Source organism: Sciurus carolinensis, chromosome 1 (genome assembly GCF_902686445.1).
Source record: "Sciurus carolinensis chromosome 1, mSciCar1.2, whole genome shotgun sequence".
NCBI classification, from domain to species: domain Eukaryota; kingdom Metazoa; phylum Chordata; class Mammalia; order Rodentia; family Sciuridae; genus Sciurus; species Sciurus carolinensis.
Window position 1 is genome coordinate 144,618,590 of NC_062213.1, and position 17,579 is coordinate 144,636,168.

Genomic DNA, 17,579 nt, shown 5'->3' on the forward strand with positions numbered 1-17,579 from the left:
AATTTAAAAACTGATCTGCACAAAGGAAATAAAAAAAACTTTATATACAAAAAATTGGTTTTTAAAAATACAAAAATAACATCTGTCATTTCTGTCATGCTGACAATCTGACATATACACACATGCAGGAGAAAAGTTCCAATTTAGTCACCTGGCCAGCTGTAACTTGTTACAGATAAGCACACCGCCACTGAGTTTTCACACTGACAGAAGAGATGTGTATTCAAAATATATAGTAAATACTGCAAGTCTGCATGTATAAATGCTGGCTATAATAGTTTTGTTCTACTTGATTAAAATATGTCTTAAGCAATCTAATATTAAGTGCACTAAAACCCACAACAGTTCAGGAATCTATGACCTTTTATAAAGAAATCCAAAATGTACAAAATACAGCTATAAAAGCAAGGAACAATTACTGCCATGCAAGATTTTAAATAACAACTGCATAGTAATGCAATTTAAAACAGCCAACTGATTTATATAACAAGATAAAAAGGTCAGCAGTAAGTCCTACCAACACAATGCTTAATAAGGATTTAGGAAAGGAAATACATTCTCTTTGCTGGTATAACAGTATAAATCAGATCTTCAAATCTATGGGAACAAGTCATCTGTCTCTGTCCTTGATCTCAAAAAATTAGCTCTTTTACAGTTGTTTTTATGAAGTCTTTTCTCTCAGTTAAATTATAAGCAGGGTAATTTTCATACACCTCTTTGCAAATCTGCTTCATTGTGACTTCCTCCAGGTTAGCATTGGCCAATAATTTCTTTACTGTTTCTTTTAGCTCTTCATCTGCAGGTGGTTTCTTCAATTTTTTAATTAAAGGCTCATCATCTGAACTATCTTCAGATTCACTTTCTTTTTTGGATCTGTTTTGATTCTTCTTGGTGGTACTACTATCTGCCTTCTTAACTTCTGCACTTTTTACAGACTTTTATTTTTAGAAGCAGCTTTCTGTTTCACTTTTTCTTTTTTAGAGGTCTTTTTTGGTGGCTCCTCTTCACTTTCTTTATCTTCATCATCTGAAGACTCCTCCTTGTTTTTCTTCTCATCTTTGTCACTACTAGATTCATTTGATAGAATTTCAGGACATGTGGTTCCCTTTGCCTTCCTTGACATTCCAGAACTATTTCATTCTTTTTTATTGCCTTTGCTAGAAGATTTTTTTAGATTGTGGCAACAGTTTGCCAGAAGGCTTTGGATGCATTAGGAAATTCAGGATCCTCTTCAATAGTTCACTATTTACACCTGATCTCTCCAAATCAAGAACCTCACAGATGCTCTTTAACATGGCATTTCTAAACTTTTTCAGCATTTCTTCCTTCTTTTTATACTGGATACTCCCTTTTTCAAATGGAAAGCCACTGAACTGCCCCACATTCTTCTTTAATGAGGACACAGTGCATGGTCTGTTGTAAAGCAGTTTGTGTAGATTTCTAAGTTCATTTGTTTTTTTCTTGCTCAGAAAGAAATGTATCCTTTCAATTTCACAAAGTTTCTGCCCCTTTCCTTGTGCGATTGTAAATGGTTCTGTCTGTAAGGAAGACACTTGCATTGTCAATCTCTCTACTTTTTTCTTTTCCCTTGTCTTCCACAATGAGACTCTTTTCTTCCTCCTCCTTGTCGTCGTCGTCCTCCTCGTCGTGGTCTTTCTTCTCGTCCTCGTCCTCGTCCTTCTCATCCTCGTCGCTCTCCGCTCTGGGGCCGAGCAGCTGGGGCTCCTTCTCGGATGCAGGCTGAGCAGGGGCTCCGTCTTGGTCCTTGGCGGACATGATGGACATGTGCGTGAGAGCACAAAGTGACTGCGGGAGGTGGCGGGGCCTACGCGGACCTATAATTTTTAATTCATGTTAAACAACTCTAGTTGCCTAAAAGCAGGAATGAGATCTTTATTTTCGTTCCTCCAGAAATAAATGTCCCAGACATAAGATTCTATGAGTTCATTTTGTTAAAAAAACAAATTATAAAGAGGCCTAATATCTGAAATATGCAAAGCAATGCTTTTAAGCTATAAAAATTCCTCATTTGTTTTTAAGGTCTAAATTTGTTCCTACACATCAGTATAAAAGAATCTCAAAGTCCTTTGCCAAAAAAAAAAAAAAAATTATCATACTTAGGACTTCAAAGTTGCCTGCTAACACTGCTATTGCAAATACACTATTCTTTACAGAAAATACAAGCACATAAAATATGAAACGAACTTAATTTTAGAAGGAAACTAAAGTATAGGTTAATAAGCTTGAACTTTATTCATGTAAACCATATCAACTAAATAATGTCCCTCAAGAACTATGAGCAAACTCCATCTGTTGTTACTCAGGTTTATTTTTAAACTGGTATTAAATTCAGCAGTTAGGTCCTACCCAAATAGCCTAACCAAAATGAGTAAAGAGCAATCTTGGGGCCATGGATATACCTCAGTGGTAAAGCACTTTGTGTAGCCTTCATGAAGCCCTGGGTTTAATCTTCAGTAGGTGAAAAAACAAAAACCAACACAACAACAACAAAACCCACTTACTTCTTAAACATACTTTTACTGAAATAAACTAGCAAAACACATAATCACATAAACGCTTCATAATGGACACATAGCATATAATCTACATACATATGACAATAACAGAAGTCTCTAAAGTATAAATCATTCCTTTGTGTTGTTTCTTTTTAAAATATTTTTTAGTTGTCAGTGGATCGTTTTATTTTATTGTATTTATTTATTTATATGTGGTGCTGAGGATCAAATCCAGGGCCTCACACATGCCAGGCAAGCACTCTACCCTTGAGCCACAACTCCAGTCCCTAAACCACAACTGCAGCCCTGTGTTAAGTTTTAATCACAAATTCTACAATCTCACATTGTTATGTGCAACTAGAGTCTAATTTCTACCAAAATAATTCAGATAGCATAAATTTCTGTTCACTATGAGACATACATATATATTTTTATTATATGATATTTGATATGTATAAATATATGTATATACAACATAGATGTGTTTTTTGAATCAAAGTAATAAATTAATCTACCACCCATTATAGCCACTATTCAAAGTTTACAAAATTATTTACTCATTAAGGAAAAATAATCATTCATAAAAATACTTTTTACCTAATACTCATGATACTTGGGTCTCCAAATGAATTTCACAGATCTCAGCAAAAAAAAACAGGAGTAAACCCAACTTAGTGAGATCCTGTCTCAAAATTTTAAAAAAGGACTGAAGGGGAGCTGGGGTTGTGGCTCAGTGGTAGAGCGCTTGCCTAGCATGTGTGAGGCACTGGGTTCGATTCTCAACACCGCATACAAATATGAAATAAAGTCAATCGACAACTAAAAAAATATTTTTTTCCTAAAAAAAGAAAAGGGGGGGGGGGCTAGGGATGTAGTTCAAGGGTAAAGTGCCCCTGAGTTCAATCCCTAGTACTGAAAGAAAAAAATAAAAAACCAGTACAGTAAGATTGGCAGGGGGATATGAAAGCATAAGGGTGAATAAGAAAAGAATAAACATGCTGGGCACAGTGGTACATGCCTGTAATCTCAGTGGCTCGGGAGGTTAAAACAGAAGAGTCTAGAGTTCACAGCTGGCCTCAGCAACGGCAAGGTGCTAGGCAAGGTGCTAAGCAACTCGGTGAGACCCTGTCTCTAAATAAAATACAAAACAGGGCTGGGGATGTGGCTCGATGGTCGAGTGCCTCTGAGTTCAATCCCCAGTACTATCCAAACCCCCGTAAAAAGACAATCAGTTTACAAAGTGGTGCATGACTGTAATCAATCCCACCCACTTACTCAGGAGGACCACAAGTTTGAGGTCAGCCTGCGCAACATAGCAAGATCCTGTCTCAAAAATAAAAAAAAAAAGGGGGGGTGCTGGTTGAGTAGCTCAATTAGAGAGCATTTGCCTAGCATGCAAGAAATACTGGATTCAATTACTCATTACTGAAAGAAAAAACAAGACAATGGAACTGTAAGGAATGTAGGAAAAAAGATGTATAAGACCTTTATTGTAAAAATGATAAAGTATTATGAAAGACATAAATGAATACCTAAGTAAAGAACCATTTCATGTTCCTAGTTAGAAAGACTAATATTATAAAAATACATATTTTCCTACAGCCAAGCTATAAATGCAATGTAATAATCAAATCCCAAGAGAGTGTTGCATGAAATTTGACAAGCTGTCCTAAACTTCACATGGAAAAGCAATGGGCTAAGAATAGTAAAGTCTTAAAAAAAGACAGTGAATGGACTTACTGACAGGTGTCAAGATTTTTTTTTTCTTTCTTTCTTTTGTGATCCTAGGAATTGAATTCAGGGGCACTCTACCACTGAGCCATATCCCCAACACTTTTTGTTTTTTATTTTGAGATAGGGTCTTGCCAAGTTGCCAAGACTGAACTCCAACTTGCAATCTTTCTGACTCAGCCTCCAAGTAGCTAAGATTACAGGCAAGTAGCTAGGATTACAGGCATGTACCACCACTATGCCCAGCTAGGTTTCAAATTTTATTATAAAGCTATATAAAACTACATAAAAACACTGTGAAAACAATGCAAGATGGACAGACTAACACAAAAAAAAGAAAGTCCAGAAAAGACACACATACGAGGAGACTTGACATATATCATAATGAGCATTTAAAATCAATGAGAAAAAAAAATATTACTCAATGAGTGGTACTAAGGCAATTAGCTATTCAAATGTTAAAAACAAAACACATGAAAAAATTAACTTTTGGGGCTGGGAATATAGCTCAGTTGGTAGAGTATTTGCCTCGCATGCACAAGGCCCTGGGTTCAATCCCCAGCACCACAAAAAAAACAAAATATTAACTTTTGGAGGACTGAAGACTTAAAAATGAAAAACAAAATTTTAAAACATTCCAAAGAAGCCAGGGGTGGTTGGCATACACATGTAACCCGAGCAACTAGGAAGGCTGAGGCAAGGGGATTCCAAGTTCAAGGCCAACGTCAGCAACTTAGTGAGACCCTGCTTCAAAATAAAAAGGACTGGGGATGCAGCTCAGTGGTAGAGCTCCCTGGGTTCAATCTGCAGTATTGGAAAAAAAAAAAAAACTTTCCAAAGAAAACACAGATATAAATATCTTTATACCTTCTAAACAATATACAGAACATGCAAACCATAAAGAAAAAACTGATAAATGTGGTTAAACATTAAAATTAAAAATCTGAAGGCTGAGGCAAGAGAATCTCAAGTTTGAGGCTAGCCTGGACAACTTAGTGAGACTGTTTGATAACAAAAATTTCAAAAGAGGGAGGTTATATGTTAAACTTAATCCCTAGTACTGACAAAAAAAAAAATTTTAAATCTTGGTACAACCAAACAGACCTTAATAATGTATACACTAAGGCTAAAGACCAGAATAACTGACAAAGCATCAATTCTTCATCTATAGCAATGTTTTTCATTCTTGTTTGTCTATGATACAAAGTAAGAAAAACATTTTGGAACCCAGTACCAACAGATATATGGATATATAAATGAATGAAATAAATTTCAAAAAATATATTTCATAAGAATATATGTATGCATGCACAAATATATATGCATACTTGTATGTATGTGTTATATGTGTATGTGTGTACAGATGCATATGGAGTATGTATGTGTGTGTACATTTATTTTAGTGTTAGCTGCAACTTGATAAACTGATTTTATTACCACCAGTGGATCATTACCACATTAATATCTTGGGGGAACCCTGTAAATGTACATAAAGAAACACATGGAAGAACACTGGAACATTATCTATATGCAAGTTTATGATAAATACCAAAATAATACCTCTGGAAAAAGAAACAGAATTTGGGAAATTTCACAGGTTCCTTCAACTATACCTGCAAAGACAGTTCGTTGTTTAAAAAATCTTAAATATATCTAGCAAAATATTAGTATGTGATAAAACTTTAAAGGTATTCTGTACACTTCTATGTCTGAGCTTTCATTCTGACCAAAAGAAAAAAGCATGGTTTTTGTTTTTAGACATGGGGTCTCACTATGTTGCCCAGAATGGCCTTGAACTCTCAGTTCCTCTGCCTCCTCAGCCTCCCAAGTAGCTGAAATTACACGTGCACAACACCATCACAGCCAGGCATTGAAACTTAAAAAAAAAAAAGCAAAGCAAAACAAAACAAAACACCCAACCACAACCAAGAAACCTGAAGTGGAAAAGAGGGAAGGAAAAAAGCATCAATACACTTTGAATTTTTATACAGAGAAATAAACTTACTGGCATCAACATTAGAGAATAATTTGGTGATATTCAGTAATTTAGTGTTTTAATTTATTGTAACTACAAATTGGAGGTTTAAATGAAAATAGACATGAACCATACATTTCCTTCATACCAGTTAAGAAATTATTTTTGGCTAAATTTCTACTCCACTAAAAATAAAGTTCTATGTTGAAATGTAATTGACAGCATTTTTGCTGGATTCTTTATCTCTAATAATATTACCCCATGAATACTTCACTTATAACTATACCACTATACCTAAAAATATCAGCCCTTGCAGTAACTATTTCAGTTTTGCCCTAGCAATAGAACTCAACTTATTAACTTTAAACCTCAAGACTAAATTTTTTTCCCATATCTCTAAATTTTATAATCTTCTAGGATTCTTTTCAGTGGCTATCCATTGGCTAGTACCATCATTAAATTTAAATGCATCTGAAATTTTAACACTAATTTACTTAAACTCATTGCAGAAAATCTAATGTCATCATGTTATCTATCTATTCAACTATCCACCCATACATCTATCATTCAAGTATTATTTCAAGGACCTCTTAAGCAGTAATGCACATGAGAATCTCCTACTAAACTATGAAATACATCTATTTCATAACCTTAACTCCAAAGTTTCAATTTCAATAGGTCTGAATCAAAGCCTTGGATGTTGTAATTAATAGAAGTTGCAGGGGTACTTAGTTCTCTTTTCCATCTTGCAAGAAGGCAGGTGAAAAGGCTGAGAAGCTGGACACTAAAGAGAAGAAACCTGAAGTCAAGAAGGCTGATGCCATTGGCAAGGTTAAAAGGGTGATTCTAGCCTGGTGCCTGTAATCCCAGTGGTTTGGGAGGCTGAGAGAGGAGGATCAAGAGTTCAAAGCCAGCCTCAGCAAAAGCAAGGCACTAAGCAACTCAGCGAGACCCTGTCTCTAAATAAAATACAAAATAGGCTGGGGATGTGGCTTAGTGGTTGAGTGCCCCTGAGTTGGCACTCAAAAAAAAAAAAAAAAAAAAAAAAAAACAAAGATAAAAGAAAAAAAGGGTGACTCTAAGGCTCTAAAAGGCTAAGAAACCCAAGAAAGGGAAGCCCCACTGCAGTTAAAACCCTGTCCTCGTTAGAGGAATTCACAGATGCTCCAAATCTGCTTTGTATTCTCAAAAGGCCATGTATAAGAGGAAGTACTCGGCTGCTAAATCCAAGGCAGGAAGAGGAAGAGGAGGAGGATGGGGTGTGGGGGAGAGGAATGGGGAGGGGGAGGGGAAGGAGGAGGAAGAGGAGAAGGTTGTTCTCGCTACTGTCACAAAACCAGTCAGTGATGACAAGAACAGTGGTACCAGGGTGAAGATGTGCCATGAAAGCTGCTGAGTCAAGGCAAAAAAACCCTTCAGTAAGCATTTGGGAAAAATGAAAGCCAGCATCACTCCTGGAACCATCTTGATCATCCTCACTGGGTGCCACAGAGACAAGACAGCAGTTTTCCTGGAGTAGCTGAGCAGTGGTTTGCTACTTGTGATGGAACCTCTTTCCCTCAATCAAATTCCTCTGCATAAAACACACCAGAAATTTGTTATTGCCACCTCCACAGAGATTGATATCAGCAATGTGAAAATCCTAAAACACCTCACTGATGCTTACTTTAAGAAGTAGTAGTTGCAGAAGCCCAGACATCAGAAAGGTGAAATCTTCAACATGGAGAAAGAAATATGAGATTACAGAGCAGCACAAGGTTGATCCAGAAGCTGAGGACTCACAAGTTTTACCCCAAATCAAAGCTATTCCTCAGCTCCAGGGCTACATGAAATCGGTTTTTGCTCTAATAAAGGGAATTTATAACAAGTTGGTGTTCTAAATGTCTTACCAAGAATCTAATTAAATAATTGATACATTTAAAAAAATAAATAAAAGCTGCATAGTGATTCCAATAAACATCTTGATAAGATCCACAGACCAGCTGGACACGATGGCACACACCTGTAATCCCAGCAGTTCAGGAAGCTCAGGCAGGAGGATCTAAAGTTCAAAGCCAGTCTTAGCAACTTAGTGAGGCTCTAAGTAACTCAGTGAGATCCTGTCTCTAAATAAAAAACAAAAACGGGGCTGGGAATGTGGTTCAGTAGTTAAATATCCCTGAGTTTGATTCCTGGTACAAAAAAAAAAAAAAAATCCACAGACCTATTAATTTTCTATAGTACACTGAAACAATATTTTCAGGCATTGAAAATAACAGAAAAACTAAATATGCCTTCTGCCCACAAGAATTTAATGTCTAGCATAAGAGACTATATATGTACAGAAATAATTATAATTATACTGCTTAAAGTATTCAACACCAATTGAGGAAACCTTTAAACCTTCACCACCTTCCTATTTTATAAGGGACTTCCAGTTCATCCTTCAAAAAGTGGAGCCAGTTGTGGTGGTGCACACCTGTCATCACAGCACACAGGGAGGCTGAGGCAGAAGGGCTGAGGTCAGCCTCAGCAATTTAGAGAGGCCCTAAGCAACTTGGTGAAACCCTATCTCAAAATAAAAAATGAACAGGGCTGAGGATGTGACTCAGTGGTTAAGCACCTCTAAGTTCAATCTCTGGTACCAAAACAAACAAACAAACAAAAACTAGGAATGAAACTACCATATGAACCAGCTATCCCACTCCTTGGTAGTGATCCAAAAGAACTAAAATTGGCATGTTATACAGGGACACAGTGTCTTCAATGTTTATATCAGCGCAATTCACGATAGCCAAGTTTATAGAACCAGTCCAGATGGCTGTCAACAGATGAATGAATAAAGAAAATGTGGTATATGGGGTTTTACTCAGTCATAAAGAATGAAATGGTATTTGCTAGTAAATGGATGGAACTGCAGAACATCAGGTTAGGTGAAATAGGTCAGACGCACCTAGATCAAAGTAAGGAAAAAGAGGGAGGGGGTGGAATTCCATGAAAACAGAAGAAAGATCAGTGGAGTAAAGGAAGGGGATTGAGGGGGAGGGAGAGAGGACAGAAAAGGAAGGAAGAATGGAATGAAACTGATCAAATTATCCTAAGTACATATATGAATATACCATAGAGAATTTCACCTTTATGTATAGCTATAATGCACTAATTTTAAAAAAGAAAAACTATAAAAGACATAAAAGATCAGTAGAGTAGAGGAAATGGAACAGGGGAGTGAGGAGGGAAGGGAAAGGGGAAGCACTGCGACTAAATTAGAGCAAATTATATTCCATGTTTATAAAATTATGTCAAAATGAACCCAAATATTATGTATAACTATAATACAAATTTTTAAAAAGTAAAGTCAACAAACATACTCCAAAAAAAAAATCTAATAAATAAGGAAGATGCAATTTCATTGTATATCACTTCCTTTATTTAATAGGATCTATTTTAAACCTGGACTTCCTGGAACTAAGATATCCAGTGGTTTACGGAAATAGACATTTTGTAAAAAGTATATTTATGGGTCCAAAATTGTTTTTAAAGTATATTATACTGATTTATATTTTAAGTTGTGCCCTTCACCTCTTCGTTTACCCCTCCCTATAGGAAGAGTAACTTAGTTAATGCTGAGAACCTGACTGCCATTAAGGATATGGAAGAAAATAAGATACAATTATTATTCCCTGCATGACTTTGAGTGTACACTAGTATCTCTTCCTGTCAGACCTTCTAGAGAAAAGGTCTGGGTCTGCACATTCATCACTTTTGCACTGAATCTCATTCTCCTCTGCTGAACAGAGTATTGCCAAGAACTGTAAGGCAGGCAGGGGATCCCTAAACAGCTGACTGGTAAGTGTGCGAGCTATCTGTTCTGCATTCCCAGCTCTTCCTCACATAATTTTTATGAAGGAAAGAGAAGTTGTTATAGGAAAACTGACCACATTGTTCAAATTATTAAGAAAAAGAATTTTAAAAAGTTAATACTATAACGCAGGAGCTGGGGATATAGCTCAGTTGGTAGAGTGCTTGCCTCGCAAACACAAGGCCTTGGGTTCAATCCCCAGCACCACAAAACAAACAAACAAACAAACAAACAAACAAAAAAGTTAACACTATAACTTATAAATTTTTTAAATTTATGTTCTCAATTAATCCAGAGCCCAAAGACAGATGAGTCTCTGATTCAGTACCCAAGACCAACAAATGCCATTAGGAAGGAACAGAGAAAGGTAAGAGCAGTTTACTTTGGCCTGAAATGCAGATATAAATGCATGAAAGAAATAGCTTTGAATAGAATTTTTTTCTATAGGCAAAATTAAAAGAGAAAAAGATGAAGGTTCAGAGTATGATGAACTATGCAAAGGAACAGCATCAGCAGAAGAATGGAAAAAGGAAAAGAGGAGGGGGCTGGAGTTGTGGCTCAGTGGTAGAGTGCTTGCCTGGCACGTGTGAGGCACTGGGTTCGATCACCAGCACCACATAAAACAATTAAATAAACAAAATAAAGGTAGTGTGTCCATTTACACCTAAAAATATTAAAAAAAAAAAGGAAAAGGAAATTTTACTAAAACCTGGAGTTGATTATACAATTAAAATCTTAGAAATTTCAGTTAGAAGAGACTGTCTAATTTGGCCAAAGTTATAATGGCAACAGTAAAAGAAGAAAAAAAAAAAAAAAAAGTTGGAAAAGCGTTCTGAGAACGTGGAAGTGACAAAATGGGAACTATTTACCAAGAAGGTAACTCCAGGAACAGGACGTAGATGTACTACTACAGGCAAGAGTCCAAATAGAATCATTAAACCCAAGCAAAATATTAATGAAGGTTCAGAAAAAAGAGAGTGAATGACAATTGTATTATGGAGGTAGAACTGACAAAATTTATTAAATAAATGATTGTACTACTGCAGGAGAAAGTATATCCATTATCATTTTTGGTTTTCCTCCAATGCACAACATCAGATATCAAGGAAAGTCAATAATCTTAGCTACATATAATCACTTTTGCAAATCCTTCAGATGACATTTTTTTCTAACAGAGAAAAAGATTTAATATCTCACTTTCCCAAAAAATAACTTTAAATGTAATTTAAATATCTTGTTTCAGTAAATGAAAATATATTATTATAATAATATAAAATCAAATTAATTCCCACAAAAATACATGAATGTTGTCTAAATATTATCCAACAGCATCATAGTAAAAGAAGTAGTGAGGGCTGGGGTTGTAGCTCAGCAGGAGAGCACTTGTCTATCACGTATGAGGCACTGGGTTTGATTCTCAGCACCGCAGGTGAATAAATAAAAGGTCCATTGACAAATATTTTAAAAAAGAAGTAATGAATATGTTATTTCCATTCACCTGTAACCATATAATTCTTAAATCATATTACAATAGGCCTCTTTAAAGAGAAATTATTATTTCAATAATAAATCAATAACGAAGTGGTCACTCTGTCTATGCTAACATAATATATGTTATCTCATTTAATCCTCACAATTCAACTAATCTAATACAGTCCTACATCTTATGATGAAACCTCTAACAAAGGTCAAGACTTGCTTAAGTTTTCATAGTAAGTGAAAGGGGTAGAGCCAGGAGTCGAAGCTATGCTGGGTTGTCTTCAAGGTTAATGTTCCTCAGACACTTCACAGAAGAAATACAATCGATCAACAAATAAATTTAAAAATGTCCAAAATCTCTAGCAATTAGAGAAATGCAAATAAAAACTACTCTAAGATTCATCTCACTCCAGTCAGAATGGCAATTATTAAAAAATAAAAACAACAATAAATGTTGGCAAAGATGTAGGGAAGAAGGTACATTCATACTTTGCTGGTGGGACTGCAAATTGGTGCAACCACGTGGAAAGCAGTATAGAGATTCCTAAGAAAACTTGGAATGGAACCACCATTTGACCCAGCTATTCTATTCCTTGATTTATACCCCAAAGACTTAAAATCAGCAGTGATGCAGCCACATCAATGTTTATAGCAGCTCAGTTCACAACAGCTAAACTATGGAACCAACCTAGGTGCCCTTCAACAGATGAATGGATAAAGAAAATGTGACATATATACACAATGGAATATTACTCAGCCTTAAAGAAGAATGGAATTATGGCATTTTCCAGTAAATGGATGTAGTCAGAGAATATCATGCTAAGCAAAAGAAGACAATCCCAAAGAACAAAAGGCCGAATGTTTTCTCTGATTTGTGGATGCTAATTCACAATAAATTCGGGGGGGCCCTAGGAAAGAATAGAGGTACTTTGGATTAGAGAGAGGGGAGTAAAGGGAGGGGGCGGACATGGGAGTAGGAAGGACAACAGAATAAATTGGAATTTGTGACCCTATGTGCATATATATATGTGCATGTATGACTACATGACCAGTGTAATTCTACATCATGTACAACCGAAAGAATGAGAAGTTATACTCCATTTATGTATGATATGTAAAAATGCATTCTACTGTCATGTATAACCAATTAGAACAAATTAAAAAAAAAAAGTTCATGGTCCTAACTACTAGGCTAAACTATCTATCACTGAAATCATACTGAAGGCTGTTGGTTGAATCTCCAAAAACAATAACAAAATTAACAAAACATAAGCCTCTGGGGGGGGAAAAAAACTACAAACACACCTAATATTTAGCTATTAACTAAAAGAACTTACACAGTAATGGAAATTCATGCTAATGTTATTTAAATCTTCCATGCATAACCTTCATGCTCTCTATCACTGAGTTACAGTAGCAGGTGTACACAAAACATGCCAGAAAAAGTGTTGACCTAAATTTAGCTCCCAGTGCTACAAGCCACACAATGGCATTTATGAGTCATAGGTACTCAAAATGTAGATAAATGTGCTGCCCCCTAGTGATTTCTAAACCTCAGAAGTAAGTAAATACCTTTTCATTATTAGAGAACTAATTCAAATCTTCATTTCATTTGTTTGTAATTATCTGACTTCTGTAATAAAAGGGATAGAACAATCATTGTTTAAGCCAGAATTTTGGGTGCATAAGAGCTTAAAAATAACGTAACAGGGGCTGGGGAGATAGCTCAGTTGGTAGAGTGCCTGCCTCGCAAGCACAAGGCCCTGGGTTCAATCCCTAGCACTGCAAAAAAATAAAATAAAATAAAATAAAAAATAACGTAACAGGCTGGGTGTGATGGTGCATGCCTGTAATCCCAGAGACTAGAGAGGCTAACGTAGGATCACAAGGTTGAAAATAGCCTGGACAACTTAGCAAGACCCTGTCTCACAATAAAAAATTAAAAGGACCTGAGATGTTGCTTAGTAGTAGAGAACACCTGAATTTAATTTCCAGTATCATAAACATGGGCGCACGCGCACACACACACACACACACGCACACAAAGATGGTAGCTAACAAATACTCCAACCTTGAAAGCCTACCAAATTCTTTTATTCTTTTATAATATTTTTTTAGTTGTCAATGGATCTTTATTTATGCGCAGTGCTGAGAATCAAACCCAGTGTATCATGCATGCTAGGCAAGTGCAAGTGCTCTACCATTGAGCCGCAACCCCAGCCCCTACCAAATTCTTAAGAGAGCCAGGCACTGTGGCACACTTCTGTAATTCCAGCCACTCAAAGGCTGGCAAAGGAGAATCGCAAGTTAAAGGCTAGTGTGGGCCAACTTAGGGAGACTCTGTCTCAAAAATAAAATAAAATAAAGGGTTGGGGATGTAACTCAGTGGTAAAATGCTTGTCTAGGATGCATCAGGCCCTGGGTATAATCTCTAGTACCAAAAGAAAAAAATTAATGTCATCAAGTAATACAGAGAAGATTCCAAAACAACAAAGTATTCACCAAAGTCAGACTGACACTTGGTTGAAACTCACCCCTGAGCCTCTGAAGGCCCTTGTGAGACTCTCTTTATGTATGACTACTACTATAAGTTGCCTGCCAATAATATAAATTAAATGTATGAAATGAATTTAAATTTGGAGAATGAGGAAAATTAAATGACTTCTAAGTAATTTTGATTATCAAATAACAGATAAACAAAGCTACTCCCTTACTTAGCCATAGTAGTAAGTTCTTTTAATCCAAAAGTTCAAAAATGGAAACCTGCAATATCCAAACAAGTCTTAAGAAGGAACAAAATATAATAGCTTTGTGTCAACTGGACTCTCCAGAACAAAAGTAGGCAAAGGTCCTTCAAAGCTGCAGGGAAAAGCTAGCTAGTCTAATAGCCAATGACAGCTAGGTTAGGACGTGAGTGGGCTGAGGAACTCATTCCAAACCCAAGCTAACTGAATGTCTGGATTAATTATGGGTCCTGTTTTGAACATACTATCTTTTTAGGATTTCAAACTAACAATAACTTCCTCAGAAACAACTTGAAGACCCCCAAAACTAAGCAATTGGCCTAGGGGTCTTCCTGTCTAGAAGCACCGAGAACCTAAAGCAGATGCTCTGAGGCAGTATTCAAGAAATCTTTATAATCTGAAGAAATCTGAGATGGACCCTGCCAACCTCTAAAGAAGCTATAGATAAACACAAATTTTGGGCATGCCAACTAGCATCAAATCTTAGATGACATTATAAGACTAAAGAAGCAAAAACTACATGATCACATAATTCTTATCATGAGGCTGGAAGAACTGCAAGTAGATTAGAACAGTAGACAAAACATTCCTAGAGTAAGACCTTAAAAGTCTCAGGGTCCCCTTCTTTTTCCCTCCTTAACATATAATTGTTCCTACTTTTTTCTGTTGATTTCCTTACTACTTTCCTATATTGTCCAGTTGTTCTATTTTCATTTTATATTTAATTATTTTAAAATTCCTTCTCTCAGGGATGGGGGTTTATCTCAGAGTTTCAATACTTGCCTAACATGCATGAAGCCCTAGGTTTGATCCCTGGCACCACTCAAAAAAAAAAAAAGTCCTTCTCTTAGAGTTGGGCATGGTGGCACACACCTGTAATTCCAATAACTGAGGATGCTGGGGCAGAAGGATCATAAGTTCAAGGCCAAACTCAGCAACTTAGCAAGACCCTGTTTTGAAATAAAAAGGGCTGGGGATTGTAGCTCAGTGGTCAAAAGGCCCTGGGTTCAATCCTCAGTACACACACACAAAAAAGGTTAGAACATTTTTTCTCTTGACTATTTTATTTTATTTTATTTTTATTTTTGGGTGCTGGGGATCGAACCCAGGGTCTTGTGCTTACAAGGCAAGCACTCTACCAACTGAGCTATCTCCCCAGCCCCTCTTGACTATTTTAAACAAAATATCTAACTTGTTAATACAAAAGACAAATATATTAATAAGCAAGTGATTTCAAGAATATACAAGAGGAAAACAATACATTTCATAAAAACCATATAAAAGATCTATCTTACCAGTATCATTAGCAAGGGAATTAGGATCAGATCCCCCAAGGGTAGCTTCAAACTCCTCTTGGAGACGATATGCTCTTTGTAGCAGAGCTTCAAGTTTATGGATGAATTCAGTACTAATAATATCCTACAAAGAGAGAATAATACAGAGAAAATTAGATTCTAATGTTTACTTAATGCAGGTAAAAGGAGGACATATAAAACCATTAGCCAAGCATGTTGGCACATGCCTGTAATTCCAGTTATTCAAAAGTCTGAGGTAGAAGGATTTGAGACCAGCCTCAGCAACTTAGTGAAACCTTGTCTCAAAATAAAAAATAAAAGGGCTGGGATGTAGCTTAGTGGTAGAGTTCAATCCTCAATACTGCCAAAAACAAAAATGAAAACAAACTCCAACCTACTGTTAGGCAGTAGAAAGGGTGCTACAAAAATCATGAGGTCGGGGTTTTCACTGTGTCTTTGGCAAAATTATCTCAGTTATCAGGGAGTTAGTTTCATTATCTGTAAAACTGAGGAATTAGACTAGATCAGGGGTTCTTGAAGTAAGGTCCCTGGACCAGCAGCATTACTATCATCTGAGAACTTATTAAAAATGCAATTCCTGGGGCTTGGGTTGTGGCTCAGTGGTAGAGCACTTGCCTAGCACGTGTGAGGCACTGGGTTTGATTCTCAGCACCACATATAAATAAATAAATAAAATAAAGGCCTATTAACTTAAACAAAAATGTAATTCCCATGATCCACCCCAATTCTATAGTATTAGAAACACTGGGCAGAGGCCCATAAACCCGTGTTTTAACAAGCCTTTCCAGGTGATTCAGATGTATGTTTAAGTTTGAGAACTACTAATCTACCTAAATGGTCATTAAGAACCAATCTAATTTTACCTACATGTTATATTTTATGAATTATAATAGCATGTAATTAACCCAAAGCACAAGACAGATCTTAAAAATTCCTTTAGAAATCTTATCTGCTAAGCTGGCAATATAGCTCAGTGACAGAGTAATTGCCTAGCATATCTGAGGTCCTGGTTTAGTTCCCAGAACTGGGGGAAAAAAAAGAAAAAAGAAGAAAAAAAGAAAAAGAATTATATCTATCTGTTCAACATATCCTAGGAAAGTAAGGAAACTTGATGAATGGCAACTAACCAAACAGAAAACACCCAAAAAGATATATCCTATACAATCCCAAAGGAGGGGTAAAAAGTTCCAGTAAATGCCACGGAAAGCAAATATACTGAATCAACATTAAAAACAATTGAGTCTTCCACTATTGTGAAGAACAGTCTTCAGTAAATCACCCTTACATCTACACTTTCTTCAGCAATGGCATCCCCAGCACCCAGTTTAATGGAACCACAGGTTTCATCTTCAGCCTGTCTACTGCGAAAGGTTAGAGCTTGTTCCCATCGACGCAATGCCTCTTCAAACAATTCCATACCTAAAAGTAGGAACACAATAACGGTAAGTGAGTAAAACCAATGTCAAAATAAAATTATTTGGGGTTTGAAATGTTTTTATACAGTTATCTTCAATAGCACAGTCTAATGTAATTTTGGCATTAAAGAATAATTTTATACTCATATTATTTCATAGAACTTAAGTTCCCTAATATACTCTGAGTCTGCAGTTCTACTCAACCAAAAATCAGAGAGAAAATGGCCAATGTGATTTTGTTCAGAATTTTTCTAGATCATTATCAATTCATAAAAATTCAACATTAATGGCTAATATTTATAGTGACATAGCTTGGAAACTGATTCAAAATATCTCCCTTAACTACAAAGAAAACAGACAGGAATACAGAAGAAAACTAGTTATAAGAAACTAGAAACTATCAGGTGCCAGGCATGAAGGTGCACATCTGCAATCCCAGCTATTCAGGAAGCTGAGGTAGGTGAATCACAAGTTCCAAGCCAGCTAGGCAACTTAGCAATATCCTGTCACAAAAAGAAAAAAATTAAAAATAAAAAGGGCTGGGGATGTACTGGGGATGTACTGG

General features: G+C 36.2%; 1 protein-coding gene and 1 pseudogene across 2 annotated transcripts in view; one reads left to right on the forward strand and one right to left on the reverse strand.

Annotated features, from left to right (window-relative positions):
• Miga1 (mitoguardin 1) overlaps nucleotides 1-17,579 on the reverse strand; it is an 85,240-nt gene that overhangs the window by 30,708 nt on the left and 36,953 nt on the right. For both annotated transcript variants that reach the window (XM_047530170.1, XM_047530178.1), the window contains exons 6-7: nucleotides 16,885-17,018; nucleotides 15,579-15,702 (exon numbers count right to left, since the gene is read on the reverse strand). In XM_047530170.1, the coding sequence (XP_047386126.1) occupies nucleotides 15,579-15,702; nucleotides 16,885-17,018 (258 nt within the window). The remainder of the gene's footprint in view (nucleotides 1-15,578; nucleotides 15,703-16,884; nucleotides 17,019-17,579) is intronic.
• Nucleotides 1,775-8,102, forward strand: LOC124989531 (60S ribosomal protein L6-like; annotated as a pseudogene).